Source organism: Seriola aureovittata, chromosome 7 (genome assembly GCF_021018895.1).
Source record: "Seriola aureovittata isolate HTS-2021-v1 ecotype China chromosome 7, ASM2101889v1, whole genome shotgun sequence".
Lineage (NCBI taxonomy): Eukaryota > Metazoa > Chordata > Actinopteri > Carangiformes > Carangidae > Seriola > Seriola aureovittata.
In genome coordinates, this window is record NC_079370.1 from 28,525,509 (window position 1) to 28,546,434 (window position 20,926).

The window sequence follows — 20,926 nt, forward strand, 5'->3', positions numbered from 1 at the left end:
TACTTGGCTAGTGTTTAAAATAGCATCTGGTCCAGTCAGTATGAATTCAATTCTAATGAATAGTAGTTTAATTGATTACTTGTGACCATTTAGTTTTCAAATTAATCAGAGTAGAATCACTGTAACTTTTCACTGTAAATAAAAATCTGTTACATCTTTAACCTGAATTTCATCTTTTTGAAGTTTACCTTAAAATATTTTGATTTAAAGTGTGAATAAAAAGCAAGGGGATAACAGCACATGGTAATATTTGAAGCAGAGGTAGCGGTAAGTTGTTGTTGGATTTTGAAATTATTGCAACATAAGCACAACTACACAAAATATTCACATTACAATAAAGGTTACATTTGAATTTTATAAACACCAGACGCAACATAGAGTGAATTTATTTTAGAGACTGGTATCAATTGTCTACACAAATGTTCTTCTTCATCTGTGGTGGCTGGTGACCGGCAACCTGAGGACGGGCCAAGTGTGTAGCAAGATCTATCATGTAATTTACTATTTATTGTGCATTTTAATAGCGTGCCACAGGGATAATGTATTTTTATAGGCTAACCCTGATGTTAGCATCACCGTGGTTCCCTCCACTAAAAGCCGTTGATATTTTTCAATTGTCTTTTGGATTATTACAGAAAATAAACAATAGTTTATCATACTGACAGGTTTTGTTCAGCAGGATCATCTTCACTTATGAACACCACTACAAAAGCCTTTCCTCTTACAAAGTTAGTGACAGTTTGTATAAACACAACGCTGCTGTAAATGTGGGCTGGTGAGTAGATCGGTTTTCATGTTCAACATGAAATCAGAACTGGGGATATTTACTGACGTATTTTATATCGTAAAATTCGAAAATGTCTTGAGCTTGTGTTAAACACAGACATGATTTCAGTCATGGAACCACAAACCCATTCAAAGAACCAGAGACTTCAGGACGAGGGAACAGGAGGAGCTAAAATGCAACTGATTTCCAGGTTTTCTAGCTTTCAGCACATTGGAAACACAACATTAATATTATTATTAACATCAAATATATCAGAAGAAAAAAAAACAATATATCAAAATCACCATATTATTAAGACTGTTTGATGATGATTGTAAACAGAGTTCAGAGATATGCTGATACATTTCAGGCCTCAGCCTAGTCTGAGCTCACCCAATCTGACCCACTAACAAAACTAAAATTAGACTGACAACTACTTCCACATTCACATTCACATTCACTGTGGTATCTTCCCTGTTCCCAGCATCATATATGTGTGATCTGTCATCTCTGGTAAACATGAAAACAAACAATAATGCTCCTGTCAGGTTGTTCTCCCTCTCCCCACATCAACATCAGGCTCATTATCTGAGTCAATCTTTTTTTTTTTCCTATTTTGTTTGTTTGTCCGTGTACACCTTCAACAGAAGCTCATTTAACATATTAGCACACGTAATGGCATCCATAAGTTCAGCATTTATCTGTTAATCTGCGGCATACAGTTAGCTTGTATTATCTGTCACTGAGAACAGGCCTGTGGTATTTAACGTAATATTTATATGCATGCTATATTCGGGCATGAGTGGCTCTGGGGCCATGAAAAAGAAGTGCAGCGCTTTCCAAAATGCATATGATGGTTATGAAATAGACTCTTTTCTGATCTGCCACCACTATGTTTAAAGTTTGGTTTGCTTTAGGCACAAAAGCTACTTTGGTTTAAAGAAACCAGCATTGACTTTTTGGCTGAAAACAATATGTAAGTGGTCCCACATTCCCCATATGAGGTTTTGTCATGCTTCTTCTACCATTACTTCTGATAGTCAACAGACATGATTTCCAGGTTTTGTCAAGTAAACATAGGTTGTGTGAAGGCCTTTGATCAACAGACTGATGCTGTTGTTTTTGTCTAGAAGACTGTCTATATGCAAAACATCCACCAATCTGATGCACACACACTGCATTTTAACCAACTAGAAACAGAACATTCATCATCAGGCGTGCAGTTGAAAAATAATCTTAACCTGTATGAAGAAAAGCTTGCATAAAGGAAAAAACTGCACCGAGCACAAAATCCATTCTATGAAACCCCCCCCCCCCCCCCCCCCCCCCCCCCCGCTCTGCCCCTCTGTATCTCTGACATATACATATTCTTCAGCTGTAACACGGAGATGATTGATCAGCTACTGAGAGGAGAAATACTTATTGGATGTCACAGCAGAGGCTTATCTGTCAAAATTAAGATGTTTGTGCTTCAGCTGAAGTCCCAGTCAATTTCCTCAGCAAGGTTGACTTCACACATATCCTATACACAACAGTGAGCAGCATACAGAGGAAGAGAGGGATCAATAGTGAGCACTGAATCAATGTCATCTATGATGAATGATGAATGTCAGGTAATGTGCAGTATTGATATGTCTTTGTTCCCTTGTGTTTGTAAGAACATTTATATAGTTGGATCAAGGTCTGCTAATACTGAGACTAAAAGATGTTTAGATGCAGAGTGGGTGATATCAGAATGACACAAGGAGATGGAAAGAAAAAGAAATCTTGTGTATCCTTGCAGCTCTAATTTTAACCACCACTGCCAAATGTATCAGGAGTAGTTGTTACCTCAATTGCTGTGCAAAGACATATATTTTGACATTACCTTTTTTTGAAATGTATTGCCCTCATGGGAGCAGGACTGCAATGATTGCAATTGTGCAACATTTTCAAATAGCAACGGTTGTTGAGGTGAAAGAAAAGGTGAAAATGTTTTTTTTTTCTCTTTGTGGATTTCACTACAGGTCTTATTCGGTTGCAAGAACTTATAAAGGCGCCGTCCCGGTACAACATCCGGTTAAAGATACGGCAGCTGCCTGCAGAGACCAAGGATGCCAAGCCGCTGTTAAAGGAGATGAAGAGGGGGAAGGAGTTCCACATCATCTTTGATTGTGGCCATGAAATGGCTGCTGGGATCCTGAAGCAGGTGTGTATGTGTGTGTGTGTGTGTGTGTGTGTGTGTGTGTGTGTGTGTCTGTGTGTCTTATTCATGGGGTCTGAAAACCGGGACTCTATAGTTGTGGAGTCCAGCAGCTTTGTGGGGATTTCTGGACCCCACCAATTTAAATCACTGTTTGAGGGTTAAGACCTGGTTTTAGGGTTAGGCCTGAAATTAGGTCTAGGTTGGGGTTAGGGGCTCAGTTGTGATGGTCAAATTCGGGGTAAGGAGCGAGGGAATGCATTATGTCAATGACCAAAAAGAAAGACTCAGAGCTCCCAAAGCTTGGGCAGTGATGTCATGTCACATGACCAACCACGTGGTTGAGCTTGTAGTTAACTTTGTATTCTTGCATTCATGTAGTGTCGTATCATCTTGAATGACTGTTGGGTTTCTCTCTCTTGACCTTATCCTGTAAAGTCCCTACAGATAATGTATATTATGATTTGGTGCTATATAAATAAGATCAATTGAATGTTCTGTCAAAAATATTCTCGTTTAGAGATGTTCGTAGTCATATATAGTAATATCTTTTTTCAAACATCAGCTGAGTGGAACGACTTGAAGAGAGTGAATACACAGTTTTCTCCATTAGAGGAAACCATATACTTAAAACCTTATACAGATGGTTATATACATGATGTGATATATGTATCTCAAAATTACCATTAATTGTCATTATGTGTGCTAACGGCCATTAGGCTCAGCAATGTAGACAAAAAAAAAACCACATCCAGTAACTGACTACTTCAATTCATTGCTATATTAATGCTACAGTTGATCTTTTAGAATATGAATGTAGTGTCACTACATCAGTATGATCATTGCTGATCAACACTCACCAAACAGACAAAGCAAATGTTACAACAAATGTTATGTATCCTACACAATTACTGACTTTTCATCTGACCTAGCTGACTGTGAAGCCTGTGCTGCAGATATTTTTCTAATACTCATTTAGGTCTATAAAATGACCTGTTACATGGCAGCTCATAATATTTCCTAAATCATTTCACACTAACACTAATCCTGTTGGTGGAATAAAATTCAGCTCTAGTCAGTTTTCACGTGTTAGTTCATTAAGTCTGTTAATCTGTTCATTTGCTGGGGTGGTAATTATTGCTCAATCAAAACATCTTACCTTACTAAAACCCTTTGTAAACACTGAAACCTGTTTGATGGTTTCATTCCACAGTGGAGATGGAGAATAGTTCCAGAGTCAATGGGGATGTCATCACTCTTAATTCACTCTGCTCCCAGGCCTAACTAAGGCAACTTAGAGTTAATGAGAAAACCAACATGTAGTAATGGGTAATGACATTGGATGGATATTGCTTCTATAATGCTTAAAACTTTCAGAGAACAAACATGTGTTCAGTCTCTTTTAATGATCCTGTGTGGCTAACAAGTAATATTGAAATCCAATATATGAAGTTTTGCCTGTGTACACTACACCTCCTCTGGCATACGGTATATAGAGTGTAGGGTATACTCTGAGGAAACAACAAGATTTGTATGCATGCCAATGTTACAAATAACATTAATTAATTAATAATTAATAACTGTACCTCCGTGCTCCTCTAGTGCAGCAGGCAAATAAGTGATTTTATTCATTTATTTTTCTGTGTTTTATGCTTTAATTAAATATAAATTTTAATACTGTGCTGTAATACTAAGGCTAACAGACTTCACCCTGCAACACAAACATTTTGAATTTACTTGTGTTAGGATGGGGCCTCTCTGCTTTTAACCTGTGCTGCTAATGTTTTGAGACACTCACTGTTCATTAGCTTGAAGAGCTAACTGTGTCTGGTGTCTGTTTGTTTCTCTGTTACAATTACAACTGCTACTAGCTGCTGTTTCTTGCTGGAGTATATGTGGTGTTAGCTAGCCAGAGCTGACAGATGTCTGTCAACAGTGTAGCGTGAATACCACAATTTAGAATTTGCTCTCGTTAAAAAGGGGGCACGAGTCCTCAGGGAGGAAAACTTGATTAAAGTTATGGATTAGTTTGATCAATCTCACATCAAGAGTTGTGATTTCTTGATTACATCGATCTCCGATCTCCACTTTAAGGAAACACAGGACAACAACTGGGTCAAGTTATTAAGATTTATTTACTAATTGTGCACAGGTGAAATACATTGAACAATGATAATGAATATGAAACTATATCAAGCAATACCTATTTCTACCAGCTGAAATAGCAATAATGTTGGGTGATGGGGGAAGAGAATAAATTTGGCTATGTGTAGCGTATTTATTCTTAACAACAAGGAATTATAGTTATAAGCTCGGAAACTAAGATTATTTCTACATCAAAACAGTTCAATGCAGAAGATGGAGTTACCTTGATCTTGGCTGGAGCCCAGGAGTTAAAGTTGCCAGGTAACTGGGGCGCCACGCCAAGTGGTTCTCTCGGAGATGACAACTGTCGCCAGGGGTGACGGGCTCTGCCGATGTCTCGGTGGGTTCAATGTCGGTGCAGTCTGCCAGTCTTCCGTAAGCACTCTGGAGATCTGGTCAGCCAGTCCTGGTCAGGCGTGTAGCCGGAGGGCCGGAGGTTGACAGCGGAATAAGCTTTCGCGTTTAATTGACTTTTGCCAGATAACTTTGGAAGGAATTGGGGGACTTTGACAATTATCGCCACCCCTTAGGTTTTCCCTCTCTTTTCTTTGTTTCAATAGAGAAAGAGAGAAATAAAATCTTAAGTTTGTTTTATTTAATTTGGTTTCACATGCAAGTGTTGTAGATTCTACTCCCGCCATGACCCATTAATATTTAATAACAGCCTACATGAACTACATAGCTATTGCTTCGAATATACAACTGGACTAATGATATTATGATGGGTTAATAGTACACATAGAATACATTGACTAACACAAAGATAACAATTTTTTAATCACACAAATACATGGCTAAAACTACGACATCAAATAGTAATAGTAAAGTGATGTATTTGATTGTTTATCGGTTAATTCCCTAGAGGATAAGGGATCCAGAGTGGTCCCTAGATGGCAGTATTGTAACGTGGTGGATACTTACTTCAGAACTGATAAAATATCTCAGCTTCCCTTTGGGCTACAGAAATTAATTTTGGACTATAATTCATGGACATATTTCCAGAATGATAATGAATAACATGGTGATGAGACATTTAGTTGATATTTTAAACATTCTTTAAAATGTGGAACAATGGTTATCAGTTCAGGTTGGAATGTAGGATGGTTTATGGCAGGGGTCTGTGATTCCTCATGAGACCCCCCTTTGGGTGTGAGAGGGTGTTAAAGGTGATAGTAGTGTTTTCTCTTGAGAGAAATTAGTCCATAGTGTGAACTGTAATGGCTTAGAACCTTAATAATGCTAAATATCCCTTTTCATGTTGCTTGATAAGAGGTGGCACCCACCCATCAGTCCCAGGTGAGTCTCATTGTTGCAACATAGACTCAGTGACGTTCTGTGGGGAGTGTCGTGTTCGTCTCCCATTTGTTGTGGGGGTGTTAATTCGGGATGAGTTCCATGAACTAGCCATAAATTCCAAGGATATCTTAAAAGCTAGTTTATTGGTGAGAGGAACTCATTTCATCCCTGTTTTCAGTCCAGGTGATAGTTTGATGGTGAGAAAGAAACTCTTCCTCTTCCTATAATCCAGAGCACCCCAGTGTCCTTACCATAACCCTTGTCTCCGGTTACTGGCGCCAACCAGTGACAGCTACAACAGTGACGTGGTAAAAACAGCATTTTGAAAATGCGAGGAGGAACAGAGTGTGAAAGACAAGAGAGGACACTGCCAATTAACATTTATAAGTAGTACTCTCATTTTACAAGTAATACAATTATTTGTTTCCAAATCATTGATAGTTAAAAATCGCTCCCTAAGAAAATGAAAAACAAGTTAAAAAAAGCATTGTTTGAACATGGCTAATATTAATCACATTACTTAAATGTGTTAATATTAGATATGAAATGATCACATAGCCACATTACAATTCAAACTTAAGTCATTTCTAAATTAAGCAAGACAAGTTGAGTGCATTGCTTATTACAAGCTGATAAGGGCCTGCAGTGCTAATGGTCCAGGCTAAAAATGGGTGTATTTAACTCAAAAATGCTGGTAGAGACAGAAAGTCCCAATTGGTCAAGTAATGCTAACATGCTAACATTGATCCCTCACCGGTTTCCCACCTTTGAATGCTGCTAGTTTTGCTTGATGGGGAGTCTGGCTACATCCACAACTTGTGATGGAACTCGTGATATTGTGCTCCTACCAGTTGTGCTCTATCATCTTCTTCCACATAATTTAACCCTCTTGGACAGACTGAAATATCCTGTGATAATGACACATTTACATGAGATGACGAGATATCTTGATAGATAATAACACTATTCATTTTACAATTATGGCCTTTGTATCCATACCGTGAGGAATGGAGTGAAGGTATGGGTACGATGGACTTGGTGTAGACATTTTTTTCCAGTCCATCACTGCATACTAAAGACATACTTAGCTTCTAATCCAAAACAAGCAATTTAGTAGCAAACTGGTCACAGCTTTTCAGAAATGACACTCTTATTTAGTCTACACATCTGGGGATCAGTGAGTAAAACCAGCCTGAAGGAGCTGGCAGTCCCACAAAGACTATTTCAAGTGCTCTTTTGTAGGATTTTCCCTCTTGATAAGAGTTACACTTGCGTACAAAGATTCAGTACTTTGGACTTTTAAGATCTAACTTCAAAAATGAACATCAGTTACACTTCAGATTGTGTATGGTGCTGCTTTAACTTGCAGGAAGAAAAGGTAACTAGATTTGACTCTTTCTCATTTCTAAACAATGTCTTTATCAAGTCAAGAATATCATTCTGCGTAAAAGAGGACTTTTGCAATGAGTAACTCAGTTAAAAGCATCTCTGGCTTGTAGGATTTATCAAATATTTAAGACAACATGATTCAGCCCCAGCACTCTACCTGTCTCCTAGGGATTTTAATCAATGCCTGAGTGGTAGATTGCTATGGAAGGTCAAGGACTCCTTTCATTAATAATGTCATAGAGAAACCCTGCTAATGAGAGGTTATGAAAGACTTAACTGTCTCGCTCTGATATTCTCATTACGCGACACACCAATAAGTTAGAGATTGTAAGTACTCCTCATCAGCTGTCAGCCAAATACTGTAGACACAAGGACAACAACATGTTGATTTCTGTGTTTCCAGTACAGAGATTGGCCCGAGTCGTGTTGCCCAAAGACTGGTAGGGGAAAACTGTGGTTAAATATTCCTTTGGAAAACTACGAAATGGTTTTACTTGCATGCCGTATATTTAGGGTTCACTCACTGAACAAAAGTTCATAATTTTGTGCAAATCAATAACATAAAAGTTATTGCTGAAAGTGGATTCAGTAGTTAGAAAAACATATCATTTCTGATGCCAAGGAATCAGAAATCAGTTTTAAAAAGACTGCTACATTAATGGAACATGATACCATGCTCAAAGGTTGCAGCATTGTTTGTGTGTTGAGGGTAGAGCCTGTTAGCCCTGGTATTATAGCACAGTATAATAATTAACATATAATTAGATTGTTATTTGCTCTGACATAACCCAAATGGTTTGGATGCTAAGAAACATATACCTTATTTGGACATATATTTTATGTTGCTTTGGAGAAGCAACACAGGTTCGATTTATGCTAACATTTGCGGCTTTCATGGATACATAAATGGAATCCTGAAGAAATCTAAAGCCTGACAGGCCTGCTGTGCTAAGGTGTGACTGGACAATCACTGTTGGTGGGCAGGGTTTAGCGAGCGGTCACTTCTGTCTGAACACACCTGTAGAATTGAGCATTACTTCAGAAATGTACAGAAATAAGAAGAGGAAGGACAGAAACTGGAGGTAAGAATAACAGAGCTGAAGTTCTGGTGAGTTCTGAGATCAGTCAGAGGCTGAGCTGTCACACAAACGTGTACGTTGCTTGCTAGCTTCTAGCTAACATCTGTACAGTCCACTCATCGTGTGTTTGGGGTGAATAAGGATAGACTTCACGAGCAGTCTAGAAAATAACACTTGAACATTCGCTTCAGAGTAGTTCTGAACCTTTAGAGTTCTGTTGTTTAACTCTTGTCAGAGCAACGTACCTACAGTAGATCGTGATGAGTGTGGCCCCAGTTAGGAAATCCGACGGGCCAAGCGGCAGAGCTATGTGTTGCTGTGCACGGGGCACCCAGAGAAAAACGTGTTTTAGAGACATTTTTGCAATTGCTGAACTACCGTTATCCTACGCACAAGCGCACTTGTGTTACACCACAGCCACAGGTCAGCTAATTGAATCAGAAAGAGGCATAATACAGTGTGCTCTTCAGGTGCGCTTGTGCGTAGGAATACGGTAGTTCAGTGGTTGAAAAAATGTAGTGCCAAAGGAAAGTGATGTTTTCACAGAAAGATAAACCACTGAAAATATTCTACATGAAGCTACATTTAACCTCCTAGGACCTGGCGTCCACATATGTGGACCTCACATTTTGGGTTCTCTAGACCACAATACTAACTTTTTCTCAACAAGGGCCTGGTGACCACATATGAGGATATTATACTGCCACTCAGTAATCGAAATTTAAAACTAATGTCCTCATATGTGGACATCATTTTTCTCAGGTCCCAATCAGCCTAAATAGCAAAGAGAAATTAAAAATGCACGCCATGCAAGAGTTCGGGTCTTAGGAGGTTTAACAGATACTGGATGTTTCGGTGAGCCTTTTTAAAAATGTCTAAAACCAGTTTTTTCTGGTGGCCCCGTGGACAGCAACACATCACTCTGCCACTCTGCCAGTGCATGGGTCGGCTTTCCTAACTGGGACCGCCCTCATCATAATCTACTGTAGGTAATGTATTGACTATATTTGACTACCTCACACAACCCCGAGTCAAAAAGCCTAAGCTATCGCTTTAAGTTTTCCTCTCTTCTCTGGCTGTCAGTGTGAGTGACAAAAACCTGTTTCCCAACATTTCATTCGTCTCTACTTTCAGACAGACTCAATCACAGTCTTTGTAATGTATCATTTCAATGTTGCCCACTGTATATTCACTTACATGTGGTTTTGAGTATTTCCATTTTTTTTAGGCTTGGGCAGACAGACCTATTGTGTCACCAAGAAGCACAGATTTTATAAATGTTTGAGTTGTAAAATTTATGTGAATAACGGTGAAAGGAAAATTTGCTTTGAGTTGTGTCTGCATGCACCTTTAAGTGCTACAACTGAAGCAGTAAATGTCTTTTCTGTCTTGTGGATAGCTTTGATGGATGTTTTGAAATCTAATAGCTATTATACCTGAACAGTATATGTTTCTCTTTTGATTTGTTTTCACTGAAATCAAAAATTGGGAATATAGATAGCCCACAGAATCTCTGAAAGGTTTATGGCACTCATCTGTCATCCCAAGATCCAGGAAATGGCACCATGTGAATCACCACTGAGTGGGCTGGTCCTCAGACGGAAGGCTGTAGTCTCTGAAGGTTTCCCACCTGATGCCAGCAGCCGTTATCCCTTCTTGCCTGTTTAATCATCCTCTGCACACAGTCCTAATCTGTGATTCATATTGGTTTAGTGAGTCTCAGCACGGCAGGTGGGACTCTGGTGCCACTATATAGCTACATACAGGTGGAATGTGGTGGCACACAGCCTGCACACACACACATACACAGTCTGGATGATAATACGCAGCGAGGTGATTCTACTTTAGAATCTCATCTCAGAGGTGCATTTTTAGAGACAGATTGCCTTGGTAATGGTGCAAATGAGTACATATTCCTGTCAGCGAACTTACTAGAGTCGCTTCAGAAGAGGAGCGGCAATTGCAGACAGATGACAAAAAGTCTGACTCATACTGAACATGAACAAGGCAGAACTCAGATTTTCATGTAAAACTTTTTCATCAAATCAACCTAAAATAGAAAATGGAGCTGCAACAGCAGAATGCTGTTTCCCCATTGCAATCAAGATTCCCTCTCTGTGTCCAGACTCAGTTCTGGTATTCATATGACTCTGGTGTCTCTGTTGAAACGTTTTAAACAGCAGTGACCACCAGATATATAGTCCTTTGTTTTACTGATGCCACTGCTGTGTCAGACTTGCAAAGCAAATGTTTGATTGTCCATCCAGTCATACTTTGCCACTTAAAGTCTCCCTAGCCATGTGGTCTAACTCTCTCTCAGGGATACAATGATGTGATATATAATCCCTCCAGCGTGTTATGGGTCTTCTTGTCCATTACCTCCACAGGGAAGTTTCCAGGGAACACCCTTAATGTGAAGGAACAGCGGTGAGGGCTCCTTACCCCATATATCTGAGGGTGACCAGAACTCATTGAGGTTGAGCTCATGCTTTTGATCTACCCGAAGCTCATGACTGTAGGTGAAAGCTGGAATATAGATTGAGTGGTAAATTAAGAGTCTCTGGTTCAGGAATGACATGTATGTAATGCAAAACACTATTTTCCTGTCAGTCTTATTCTCCATCTTACTATCACTCTTGTCAGGTTGGGTATTAAACTTAAATACTTTTTGTTCTGACTGTAGCATTTTGTATCAAAAAGTGGCATCAGGTCTGTTGAGATTCATTATTTGCCTTCGCTTTGCTTTGATCAAATGTTTCCTGACTTTAATCAGATTTGATCTTTTCTAAGGCTTGTGCTTAGAGAACTTCTAGGACTGTAGAAGCTTTGCTGTTTTTATTAAATAAAGCAGCGTACAAGTATTTCTCAGAGTAAGTGTTACAACCCAGCTCGCAATTGTGGAAGAGGGAAGCAACATAACCAGTTGGAATTGGGAAAGCAAAATTTATTGGATAGCAAGGAGGGTAAACAAAGGTAACCAAAGAGGGGAACAGGACAAGTGGATGCTGCTTAAATCAAAAACAAACAACAGAAAGAGGGCTCAAACTGAGATGAGAATTTTATACTCTAAACTAAAAATAAAAAGACAAACAAAAACCTTTTTGCACCCTCAAAAAACAAGCAAAAACCATAGCAAGCAGAACTCCAATTCCTAGTGTCACCAACAAGCTGAAGTCTGTGTGTGATGCGCAATCAATTCAGAGTACAACTAACATCTAGTCCAGTTCCCTTCAACACAAATAACTATCAAATAACTATCTCAATTCACAAAAACTAGTCACAACGTTTACAAAGCACATGAGGTCTAACCCAGCTGCCCCCGAGCAACTGGCTGGCCAGGCCTTTTGAATGCCTGGTTTATTTGGTTGGGACGTCAGCTGCTCCAATCAGCAACATGGCCACAGACGCTAGACCCCCCCCCCCCCCCCCGGTAATCTCAGCCGGTCACGAAGCAGGGCCCACCAAGCCTTCTTCGCATAGGAGCAAACAGAAAACAGGGTGAAGCACACTGGGGGTGGGGGGCTGGCTGTGGCTGTAACAGTAAGGTATTGAAAGAATGGTGGTGGATATCATTATTCATATGTTCAATTCATATGTTAAATCAATGACAGTATAAACAAATTTGAAAACATGTCTAGTGAACCCAGTTCCAGTGTGATTTGCGGCTGTAGGGAACATCCATGATACCATCAGACTTGGATGTGCTGACGCATGTTTTTCTTCTTGATTTAGTTAATCATCAAGTAACCCAGTAATGTTGAAATCTGTTAAACCATATCTTATGTTCTTTTATTTCCAATAACAGCTGCTTGCTCCATTTCTTGGTTGGCAGTGCCAATAGATCCTGTTACAAACAGAGCCTGCACTGGAAGCATCATATTACACACCGTGTTTGTGTGATGTTTGTCACATGTCACTTGTGGGTTTTTTTTCCAAATAAACAGCTGCTTCAAAACAACAACAACCACTCCACCATGGACCTTGTGACTGCAGGGCGTCTTCCTTATATATGTTTCTGACAATGATCCAGATGTCCCATGTCTACAAATCACGCATTACTCTGTCTGTTTCCCTACATATGCCAAATATATAATAAGACTACGCTCTATCTCTTGCTTTATTTGGCTGTTTTTCTTTTGGGTGGGTGTTTGTTTCTTAAGTCTGAGCCTGTGGCTGCAGAAGTGTAGCAGAATAAATGCCTCTTCACATTACATGGTAATACAGCCACACAGACAGCCACACAAACAGACAAATGCATTTGTATGTGCATGTGTGCAAAATATGACAAAATATTGTATCTGCCTCCCTATTCATTTATAAATCTCTCCCTATCCCAATCTCTCTCTCTCTCTGCCTCTTTCTGTCACCTTCTTTCTTAGGCTCTCGCCATGGGGATGATGACAGAGTATTATCACTATATCTTCACCACACTGGTAAGTAGAAAAAGAGGCTGTGCTGCACAGTTGCTTTGTCATCAGGTCTACCTCACAGTTCCATATCCTCATATCTCTCAAGTTTTGTTGCATGCCCAAAAATGAGATGACACTGCTCTCAATCTTCATTTTCAGAGCTGCTCGCTTTGTATTTATTTCTGTGGATCATTCATTTTCCCCTGTATTGTGTTGTTCAGAGCCAGAGAAAAAACAGCATAATACTTTATGATATAAAGACAACTTTTCTTTTGTTTCATTGTTCTTGTCTCCCTCCTCCTCTTAATGTCAGTGTTCTTCATCTTCCTCCTCGTTGTTCTTGTCCCAGTCTTGTTTTTCCTTTTCTTTTTTTTCTTCCTCTTTTTGCTCTTGTTCAGATCTTCTTCCTCTCCCTTTTCTTCTTCTCCCTTCATATTTTGTCTACTATATAGATGTTTTAAAAGAGCTGGATATGAGTCAACCTTCCTGCAAATTTGTCCAAGTGGCCAACTGCGGAACTACAACAACAAATTCCACTGCGGCCAAAAAGCATTACGTTAAATAGAGCGCGTTTATGTTGTGCTTTTATGCAAAGTGCTTTACAGTTTGACTCTCATTCACCCCGTCAAACACATACTCATACACCAGTGGTGGCAAGCATCCATCTATCCATCCATCCATCCATCCATCAGCTATACCCACTCATCCTTAAGGGCCACAGCAGGGGCGGAGCCAATCCCAGATCACATTATGCGAGAGGCAGATCATTCGCAGGGCTGAACACATGGAGACAGGCAACCATTCACGCTCTATGTGAAAATTAGAGTTGCCAGTTAACCTACATGTCTTTGGACTGTGGGAGGGAGCCCACACAGATGTGGGGGGAGCATACTAACAACACACCAGGAGGCCCCAGCAGGTTCAAAAGCAGAGCCTTCTAACTGTGAGTGTTAACCACTGTGAAGACGTTGACGGGGAACCTCAGTTATTGTATTATGGTTTTATACGGTTTTTGATATGAAACTATTTTCATCACCTCAGCATAAAGTGTCTGGGCTGAGCAGGACCAAGCAGGCGAGGCTATAGGGAAAGACACTCGAGTGAGTATGTGCAGTGGGGTTTATATAACACAGCAGTCCTTTCATTCAGCTCTGCTTAGTTTTGACAAAGTAGTTGTAGTTTGTAAAAGAATAAATGGATTTCATCTTTAATCTCATCCGAATCACATACTGTAACAAACAAAACTTGTTCTCTTCAGAGAGACCAGCCACCTTGCCTGTTCATGTAGATAATGGTAATTGACCTCCAGTGAACACAGATCTTTGAATTTACTTAAACTCTCTTTTGAGAAAGTCTTTACTCTGTAATTAAATGTGTAAAGTCATATATGTCATATAGATTTGCATCCACATACCATCTTTATCTTTCCTTGTACATTAGGAACAATTTGTGCTGAGCATCAATAATATTATTGTGTGAGATTTCACTTCACTGCTCCAGGTATGTCCATGCACAACAGCTCAGGTAAAGATCTCTCTTGAGTCACTATTATGTATATACAGTCAAGCCCGAAATTATTCATACCCCTGGCAAATTTTGACTTAAAGTTACTTTTATTCAACCAGCAAGGTTTATTTTGACCGGAAGTGACACAGGCTTCTCCCAGAAGATAATAAGACGATGTACAAGAGGAATCATTGTGGAAAAAAATATTTCTCAGCTTTTATTTACATTTGAACAAAAAGTGGCATGTCCAAAATTATTCATACCCTTTGCAAACTGTCACAGTCTATGGGAAAATCCAAAGTTCTATAGCATTCCAAATAGTCCAAGCTGTTCTAAAGCATCTTAATTACCCTGATTCATTGGGAACAGCTGTTTTAATCAATTTAACAGGTGAAAAACAGCAGCTCTCTGCAGTTGGTTTGTGAACAGTCTAAGACAAAGGAGCTCACTGAGGACCTGCGGCTGCGCATTGTAGCTGCTCACACGTCAGGAAAGGGCTATAAGGCCATATCTAAATGTTTTCAAGTTCCAATGGCTACAGTGCAAAGTATTATTAAAAAATACAAGACGTTCCGCACTGTGGAAAATCTCAGAGGACGTGGTCGGAAGCCAAAAGTGACACCTGTGCTGGGCAGGAGGATAGTGAGAGAGGTGAAGAAGAATCCAAGGATCAGATTCACCATCCTGGTGAATCTGGGCTCTGCTGGTGGCAACGTCTCAAGGCAGACAGTCTAACAGACACTGCACACTGCTGGGTTCCATGGACGCAGACCAAGGAGGACGCCACTTCTCCAGATAAGGCACACAAAAGCCAGCTTGGCCTTTGCAAATGATCATCTGGACAAAGAAGAAGACTTCTGGTCTTCTGTTTTATGGTCAGATGAAACAAAAATTGAATTGTTTGGCCACAATGATGTAGCCTTCATTTGGCTTAGAAAAGGAGACGCCTTCAACCCTAAGAACACCATCCCCACTGTCAAACATGGTGGTGGGAACCTAATTCTTTGGGGGTGTTTTTCAGCCAATGCACCAGGGAACCTAATCACAGTAAACGACACCATGAAAAATGAGCAATACATCAAGATTCTCAACAACAACATCAGGCAGTCTGCAGAGAAACTTGACCTTGGGCACCAGTGGACAATTCAGCACGACAACGACCCAAAACACACAGCAAAAGTGGTGAAGAAATGGTTAGAGGACAAAAACATTAATGTTTTGCAGTGGCCCAGCCACAGTCCTGACTTGAATCCAATTGAGAATCTGTGGAGGGAGCTAAAGATTAGGGTGAAGGCAAGGAGACCCTCCAACCTGAAAGAGTTGGAGCTCATCGCTAAAGATGAATGGGCAAAAATACCAGTGGAGACATGCAAAAAGCTGGTCAGCAATTACAGGAAGCATTTGATTGCTGTAATAAAGGCTTTTCTATTGATTATTGTGAAGGTTATGAATAATTTTGGACATGCAACTTTTTGTTCAAATGTAAATAAAAGCTGAGAAATATTTTTTTCCACAATGATTCCTCTTGTACATTGTCTTATTATCTTCTGGGAGAAGCCTGTGTCATTTCCGGTCAAAAAAAAACTTGCTGGTTGTATAAAAGTAACCTTAAGTCAAAATTTGCCAGGGGTATGAGTAATTTCGGGCTTGACTGTATATATCTGTAGCATTAATGCCATATTTTAGAATTTACTCTTGTTGAAATGGGACACCATTCCTCTGGGAGGACAACAATGAATTACTTCATTGCCAAATTTATCAATCTCATATCAGAAGCCGTGACTTCTCAAATCAATGGATCTCCAGTCTCTACGTCAAAAGAACACAACAGGACAACAACTGGGTGTAAATAAACAAGTTTATTTAACTAAACTACTCTCTACAGAGTAAATGCAAGGTGTAATAATCATAAAGATGAAAATAATAATGAAATGAGCAGTGTGATGAGTTGGCAATGGTGGGAGAGAATATGTTATGGCTATACACTATGACTATACAGCTAATGATGCTACATCTACGAATTAGGTTTGAAGATTAAATATTGCTATATTTCAACATCAACCCAGTCATGAGCAGAGTGTTAAGACCGGCCTACTGTGAGTTGCGCTGTAACTGGAGATCCTCGGCTGGAACCCAGGTGGCTGTGGTTGCCGTGGTAACCCCGGAGCGGCGGGATCTAGGTGGATTCTCCTGGAGGCCGTGTCCCGTTATCACAATGACAGATTCTGCCGGTGTCTCAGCGGTTCAGCTCTGGTGGAGTTTGCCAGGAGACTTTCTGTCTCGGGCTCTCTTGATTTCTGCTCGGCTTCTCTGCAGGAGGTCGTGCAGATGTTATCTGCTGGTGTCTCTTGCGCGTTGATGCGAAATAAACTCTAATGCTCTTCACTTTGGTTGGATAACTTTAGAGGAGACTGGCGTTGACCACATGACTCTAAAGTTGTCAAAAAGCTTCAAAAGGGAAACTTGATGATTTAAAAGTTACGAAATTACTCTGAGGCACTTCTGTTGCTTTGGTTCAGTTGGTCTTGACTTGGCTTATAAAAATAAAAGATCATGCATGTAGACAAAAATGATGTTACTTGGAGCCTGTGGCAAAGAAAAATAAAAGACGCGAAAGTGCAGAAATGACTAAGAGCCATGAGTTTGTGGTGAGCAGCTTAGAGCTAAGAGTTTCCATGGCTACAGAGCCGGGACTCTGAGCTTTGAGCAAAGTTCTCAGCTTCTAGTTTCTGCATCGTTTTCTAGCTTCAGCTTTTCAGCCTCTAGCGTTTAGCTTCGTTTCTTGCTTCTCGCATCTTCTGCCTTCTTAGCATCTCTAACTTTTCTTTCTTCCAACTGAACATGTTTGAATTGTTCACGATTGTTTTATCCCCTGGGGGCTGGCGCATGTTTCAGGGGCGTCAATCGTCTTCTCCTGAGTTTCCACTTGGAGAAGAGAGTCATTTTCCACTGAACTTTAGAATAATTTAAATCTACAGTTTACTTATAAACTGGCACATCCGTCTTCCACCATGACCACAAAACATTAAATTAAATAACATATAAAACTACTTGCACTAATAATGGCAGAGAGGAGTAATAGGAGTGTTGATTTCATATTACATCCTTCAAACCTGGAATTAATAATACAAGTGGTTAATTGATCAAACAGCGATATAAACATTTCCTAATGCTAATAGTCTATAAATGTGGATTACACATCAGTTCTTTGACTGTAACAATAATAATATGGACATGCTAGATGTCATGTAGTGTGTGTTACCTCGTGTGAAGGATGCTGACAGTATGGTCACATGAAGGACATTGTCTTAAAATCTACATGTTACATTTCAAACATTCTATGGGATAGAAGTTTGGGATTAAACTATTGCATAGGAACATCTCATGAGTTACAGAACAGCTAGATATTTAATTTTACAATCTTCCATAGATCTGTGTCTGTGAAGAGAGTTCTGCTGGTCACTACCCAGGACTGGAATGTGGGTTGTAGTTTATGACTCTTATTTAGAGAGGGACAGAGGAAGGGAGGTTGGTGTGTGTGTTCATGCATGGCACAGAGAGGCCAGGATTCACACCTTAGTGTTAATCAGTCCTTTTGTTGTTACTTTTCTATATAAGAAACAATCAAATATCATTAGACAGAGTCTTATTGATGCAAACTGGAGATTTTGCCTATATTCTCCAGTTGTCTGGTGTCCATTGGTTGATCCTCTGGAGCTGTTTGTGAGAAAAGGGTCCTTTGTCTCTGTTTCCTATCAATTTGATATTTTGATGGTTGGAAGAGTCACAAAGTGTCAATTGTGGGTCCGTAACGCTGCATGTCCTTACAGTGAACTTCCTTAATGGCTTGTGACTGATGCCAGGCCAGATATGTACGCTACATATCTGATGTTTGGAGTTTCCCATCCCATATCCATAATGTAACACTGTAAGAATAACCAGCAGTGATCAGCTCCCCATGTCATTCACATGACCATTGTCCTGGGTGAACAACTTTCACTGGAATGAATGTTCACCACCTTGAGGTGTATCTCCCTCCACCTTTACCTGTTCTTCTACTTTCTTATCCTTCTGCCTCTTCCTGTTCTAGTGCTGCCTCCTGTTATTAATATTACTTTTATTACTATTGTTACTTTATCACAATGGTTACAGCCAGTTTGAAATCGGTAAATGAAGTGTCATCCACAGAGTGATAGCTGACTTAACAGCATTAAAGTGTAAACATCAGTATTTATTTTGGGCTGCAGAGAGATGAGACAGTAGAAAGTGTCACTATTTTTCACCTAAATGTGAAAGGCTGGAATCAGAGTCCGTATCTCTTCTGATATTATGTGGCTGTACAAGATACCTTGAACTTGCTGTGAGTCCATGTTCCAGGTCAAACGTTTGACTCAGATCAGACTATTATGAAGCTTCATCCCACTCTCATTCTGAAGAGGCCGCTTGTGTTGCCTGGGATAAAAACACTGTTTCCCTGTCTGTTCTGCCTCTCCCCTGTCCTTTTACTTTTTAAATGTCAGGTTCTTTTGAAAATTTAATTCTTCAGGTTCAGGTTCAGCTATCTATGCTTTTCATGACTGTGGTTGAAAGGGATCATTTTCATTTTGAAATGTAACATCTAAATGCGCATACTTCCTCTGTGCAGCCATTCAGTGTGGTATAATTTAGGTGAGATAATTAAAAGCCTCTGGTATTTTCATCATGAAGTAAAGTACGAATACAAATGAATAAGGCAAGAGAGGAAGGAACAGACAGAGGGGTGTCTTGTCATTCCCCACTGTTATGTTTGGCAGACAGAGTCCAGTGCTGACAGCCTAATTCTCCCAGCAGAGTGAACAACCCAGCCATACTGAGGCCACATATGGCGGCCCTTTCCTGCCAGATTCCTCTTTTCTCTTCACTTAGCTTACCTCGTGTTGCTGTTTTTCTTTCTAATGCTATATGGAAGTTTTGATCAGTACCCCAGTGTGTTAATCATGGGCTGATATTGGCCTTACATGAACCATTTCATAAGGTTGATCACGCTCATCATCACCTAAATCGGACTTCGGATACTGCTTTCTATTTAATGTTTTTTTTTTTAGTTTATTTATTTATTTGATAGGGACAATACATTATAACATAGTTTCAAAACAGGGCATGAAACTAAGAGTTTATAGCTGTTGCTAATTCTCGACTCCTGTCCCTAGTAGGGCTTTTACAGTTAATAGCAAAAACAACACAAAACAGACAACACAATTGATAATATTAGGGCTGGGTTAAAAAAATCAAATCTCCGGGTAAAATCAATCTTCATTTGAATAATCTAATAATGATTCATAAAACCTGAGATGAATCGCTGAGATGTGAAGCTGTCACAATGACTGGTCAGGCGGGCGTAGGTGTAGAAACTGCTGGAGCCACTGCAACGATGCTCCGCCCCTTTTTTTCTTCAAGTGATGAAATAAAACATCCATAGTTCGCAGAATAAGGTCGAAATGTATATTCATTTTTAAGAGCTTGAAGATCCGATCATCACGCGTATCATGTAGAGAGCTGATACAAACAAATAAAATGGTTAAAGTCAGTCAGTCATTTCAGATTTAAAAACTATGTGGACAGTGATGAGCTGGACTAAAGCGAGGCTAAACATGAGACGTGAAGAGAAGCTGTGTGTGCCTGTTCATACAAACTGTAGCCAGTGCGCTGCGGTAGTTAACAACGCACATTACATCTATTATTTCTTGAGATGCATGTCTAAACTATAGGTCATGTTAAACAGAAACTGCATTAATGTAACTGCTTTGAGTCCATTCATAATGTAAACATTAATGTTTTTAACAACGCACCAGGTTAGAAGAACAATTTACAGCTTTACCTCTCGGAGAATATCATTCTTATCCAAGAAAAACTGGTGTTCTAACTGAAGTATCTCTGACTGAATCGAGGATCGAATCGAATCAAGAAATCAGTCGCAATACAGTTTAAAAACATCCACATACCATCCGTAATGTACAAGGAAAGATCATTTCATTTACAAATCGAGATTTCACCTCACTGCTCCAGGTATGTCCATGCACAACAGCTCAGGTAAAGATCTCTCTTGAGTCACTATTATGTGTATATATATCTGATGTTTGGAGTTTCCCATCCCATATCCACAATGTAACACTGT

The 20,926-nt window shown here is 39.8% G+C and overlaps 1 protein-coding gene across 2 annotated transcripts in view; it reads left to right on the plus strand.

Annotated features, from left to right (window-relative positions):
* Nucleotides 1-20,926, plus strand: part of grik2 (glutamate receptor, ionotropic, kainate 2) — a 332,322-nt gene that overhangs the window by 126,772 nt on the left and 184,624 nt on the right. For both annotated transcript variants that reach the window (XM_056379853.1, XM_056379852.1), the window contains exons 5-6: nt 2,773-2,954; nt 13,237-13,290. In XM_056379853.1, coding sequence (XP_056235828.1) covers nt 2,773-2,954; nt 13,237-13,290 — 236 coding nt within the window. The remainder of the gene's footprint in view (nt 1-2,772; nt 2,955-13,236; nt 13,291-20,926) is intronic.